Raw genomic sequence first — 4,520 nt, 5'->3', positions numbered from 1 at the left:
ACTATCACTACATCCCAGCATAATGTAAGCTCTTTGCTAATAAGCCCTGAATCATTAATAAAAGGCAGACTACATAAAAGGGTATGTTTACTCTCTTTAAGGTGATGGAAAAGTGAGTCAGGTATTATTAAAACATTTTTTTTAATTTTTTTTAACGTTTATTTATTTTTGAGACAGAGACAGAGCATGAACGGGGGAGGGGCAGAGAGGGAGACACAGAATCAGAAGCAGGCTCCAGGCTCTGAGCCATCAGCCCAGAGCCCGATGCAGGGCTCGAACCCATGGACCACGAGATCGTGACCTGAGCCGAAGTCGGACGCTTAACCGACTGAGCCACCCAGGCGCCCCTTAAAACATTTTTAATATTAAAAAAAAATAATTTGTAAAGAGACGCGTCTAACATACAAGGTAAATTCAAGTATCCAAATAGCTCATTTTCAGAGAATTTCTGAATGGTTCAGATTTTATCGCAATTGTATCTAAGACCACTGGCAACCCAAGACTTCTGGATAAGAGGTTTCCAATTAAAGTAAAATATCGTATCTATTTACACATCCAAATATATTTCTGGAAGTCAGAGGTTGTAGAACAGAGGCTTGCACATTACAGTTCCATGCATCTCTTCAGAAATAAGACGGTAGGAGTCCTTTCCTCTGTTTTCTGTTATATTTATTGGACTTCCAGGTACAAGTTTATTTGAAGAAAAAAAGGTCTAATGTTTTTTATAAGTTTATTGAGATATAAATGACAAGATATAAATTGTACATTTTTAAAAATTTTTTAACGTTTGTTTATTTTTGAGAGAGAGAGAGAGAGAGAGAGAGAGAGAGACAGACAGAGCATAAGCAGGGAGGGGGAGAGAGAGAGAGGGGGGGTCACACAGAATCCAAAGCAGGCTCCAGGCTCTGAGCTGTCAGCCTAGAGCCTGACGTGGGGCTCAAACTCACAAACTGTGAGATCATGACCTGAGCCCAAGTCAGACGCTTAACTGCCTGAACCACCCAGTAGCCCCAAGAATTCTTTTCATTTTTTTTTAAAGTAATTATGGACTTTTATTTACTCTTCTTTATTTTTTTTTTTTAATTTTAACTCCAGTGTAGTTAACATACAATATTATATTAGTTTCAGGTGATATAGCAATTCGACTATTCTGCACATCACTCAGTGCTCATCATAAGTGCACTCTTAATCCCTTTACCTATTTCTCCCATCCCCCCCACCTGCCTTCCCTCTGATGATCATCTGTTCCCTATAGTTTTCTGATTTGTCTCTTTGTTTTTTTTAGCTTTGTTTATATGTTTTGTTTCTTAAATTCCACATGAGTGAAATCATATGGTATTTCTCTTTCTCTGACTTATTTCACTTAGCATTATACTCTCTAGATCCATTCATGCTATTGTAAATAAGAAGGTTTCATTTTTTGTGACAGAATAATATTCCATTGTATATACATCTTACATCTTTATTCATTCATCTATTTATAGACAGTTGGGCTGTTTCTGTAATTTGGCTATTGTAAATAATGCTGCAATAAACATAGGGGTGCATATATCCCTTTGAATAGGTGTTTTCATATTCTTTGGATAAATACTCAGTAGTGTGATTACTGGACCATAGGGTAGTTCTATTTTTAATGTTTTGAGGTACCTTCATACTGTCTTCCACAGTGGTTGCACCAGTTTGCATTCCCACCAACTGTGCACAGGGGTTCCTTTTTCTCCACATCCTCGCCAACACTTGTTTCTTGATTTTTTGATTTTAGCCATTCTGATAGATGTGAGCTGATACCTCATTGTGGTTTTGATTTGCACTTCCCTGATGGTGAGTGATGTTGGACGTCTTTTCACGTGTACTTTTACTCTTGATATGCCCTCTCCGTAAAGAAAATCCTCAGTGAAATTCATCCAAGTTGCCTCATGAGCCTTATCATTTGTAAACACTCTGACCCTATGTAAAACTGCCTACATCGCCTCTGACCACTATTCAGATGGGCCTGAATATAGTCGCTGGAGTGTCCAAAATATACTAGAATGCTTGAGAAAATTTTATCATATTAGAGAGTGAATGGGATAAATAGAACTAGCCTAAAGGCTAGTTGGTGTCCCCTTGGTATTCAGAAGTTTTCAGGATATGAAATGTTTGGAGAGTTTATAAAAATGTGAATTCCTAGTATCACCTTCAGATCTATTGAATGAGAATCTGGGATTTGGGAATGGGGGTGGTGGGCATGCTAGGTATCTCCATTTTAAACAAACTTCTTAGGGACACCTGGGTTGCTCAGTCGGTTGAGCATCCGACTTCAGCTCAGGTCATGATATCACGGTCTGCGGGTTCGCGCCCCACATCGGGCTCTGTGCTGACAGCACAGAGCCTGAAGCCTGCTTCAGATTCTGTCTCCCTCTCTCTCTGCCCTCCCATGCTCATGTTCTGTCTCTCTTTGTCAAAAATAAATTAACGTTAAAAAAAATTTGAACAAACTTATTAGATAATTCTTGTGCATGCTAATGTCTGAGTACTACCTGTTTTATACTAGGCTCTGTCCTTAGCTCTTATATTTGATACATAAAAACTAAAACATAGCCTCCCTCCTTAAAAGAAATTCAATGCGCTCTCTTTCTGCCGCCATCTTGGTTCCGCATTCCCCGCACAAAATGCCTGGTGAAGCCCCAGAAACCGTCCCTGCTACAGAGCAGGAGTTGCCACAGCCCCAGGCTGAGACAGGGTCTGGAACAGAATCCGACAGTGATGAATCGGTACCAGAGCTTGAGGAACAGGATTCCACACAGGCAACCACCCAACAAGCCCAGCTGGCAGCAGCAGCTAAAATCGATGAAAAACCAGTCAGTAAAGCAAAACAGAGCCGGAGTGAAAAGAAGGCACGGAAGGCTATGTCCAAACTAGGTCTTCGACAGGTTACAGGGGTTACAAGAGTCACTATCCTCTTTGTCATCACAAAACCAGATGTCTACAAGAGCCCAGCTTCAGATACCTACATAGTTTTGGGGGAAGCCAAGATCGAGGATTTATCTCAGCAGGCACAACTAGCAGCTGCTGAGAAATTCAAAGTTCAAGGTGAAGCTGTCTCAAACACTCCAGAAAACACGCAGACTCCAACTGTACAAGAAGAGAGTGAAGAGGAAGAGGTTGATGAAACAGGTGTAGAAGTTAAGGACATAGAACTGGTCATGTCGCAAGCAAATGTATTAAGAGCAAAGGCAGTTCGAGCCCTGAAGAACAACAGTAATGATATTGTAAACGCTATTATGGAATTAACAATGTAATCGTCTGAAAACGAGGACCCTTTTCTGGTGTTTCAAAAGAATGACTGCAGCTTGGTTTGAAATTTGTACTGTTTCTATCATTAATAAAGTTATGGCTATATTGTTAATATATCTGTATGCACATATTATTTTGTATATATAAATTTATCATATTAATCAATGCAATGAATATATGTAGATGTAATACACTGTATAAGCATTAAAACAGAAATACATACAAAGTGCTGAGTAAAGGCTCTGAAGAGAAAGTCACCTATGAATGGGGTCTTGAGGGATAAATAGGAATTCTACTCTACCAGGTAGTGACGTGAGATGGAAGGCATTGGAGGTCTAATGAATGGATAATTTTGCAAAACCTTGGTACTGCAGAAGGTGAAGATCATTTGAAAAACTAAGGAGAAATTTGATGGGACAGATAATAGGGCAATGTTTCTGAAATTGGAGCATGTGAATCTTCTGAAGGCTGATTAAAAATTCTTATTCCTGTGCCCTATTCCAGAACCACAGAAGCACAATCTTAGGGAGGGCTTCAGGGTTCTCATCATCAACAAGTTCTCCTGATGATTGTAATGTGCAACAATATTTAAGAACACTCATCAGGTTGTCTTGCCTTTACTTTTCCATTGCTCTTTCTGTTTATAATGAATGAATGCAAGGCAGTTATTTAAAATGCCAAAATCACCAGTGCTTAGAAAAGCCAAATCACCCTTATTCCCTCTCAGAATAACAGAGTCGGGGGAATGAAAACACTAAGCCAATCCATTGTAGTCTGGTTAGTGTTTAGATTAATTTTGGCAGAAAACTTTCTACTGTATCTATGTATATAGATAAGCACTATCAACATGCTGGCCAAAGGGTTTTAAATTATTGTCAGAAAGCACCGTTTTTCCCAAATGGAGTTTAAGATATACTGAAGATTACAGCACCTCATTCAAAGATAGCCTTAAAATAAGTGTTGGTTGTATTCTTCAACACCTATTTTATACAACAGGCTCATCTCAGTATATGTAACATTCATTTTTCTTTTTACTGTGGAGTTTGAGTCTTTTGAATACAATTTTCAGATATATTCCCTTTAAATTTAATATAAAAGTAGATTTATGTTCCCACATTTTCTGTAAATGTCTGATCTCTTTATAATATATACACCTAAGCACCTTTTTAAATAAATTTGCTTTTAACACTTGGTATAGAAATATTTAAAAAAAAAACAGGTCAATTGATAATTACATTCAAAAT

General features: G+C 38.3%; 1 protein-coding gene across 1 annotated transcript; it reads left to right on the top strand.

The window, feature by feature from the left end:
- The first annotated feature begins 2,612 nt into the window (after positions 1 to 2,612).
- LOC102962508 (nascent polypeptide-associated complex subunit alpha-like) lies at positions 2,613 to 3,319 on the top strand. Its single transcript, XM_042974616.1, has one exon. It carries the CDS (start codon positions 2,652 to 2,654, stop codon positions 3,279 to 3,281), a length of 630 nt encoding a protein of 209 aa, XP_042830550.1. The 5' UTR covers positions 2,613 to 2,651; the 3' UTR covers positions 3,282 to 3,319.
- Positions 3,320 to 4,520: the final 1,201 nt, after the last annotated feature.

This window comes from Panthera tigris, chromosome X, assembly GCF_018350195.1.
Source record: "Panthera tigris isolate Pti1 chromosome X, P.tigris_Pti1_mat1.1, whole genome shotgun sequence".
NCBI lineage: Eukaryota > Metazoa > Chordata > Mammalia > Carnivora > Felidae > Panthera > Panthera tigris.
The sequence above is the reverse complement of the archived record's forward strand: the minus strand, read 5'-3'. Positions and strand labels throughout refer to the sequence as shown.

Bases quoted from the DNA above. Each gene is read 5' to 3' on its own strand.
- LOC102962508 (XM_042974616.1), top strand. From the start codon at position 2,652: ATGCCTGGTGAAGCCCCAGAAACCGTCCCTGCTACAGAGCAGGAGTTG.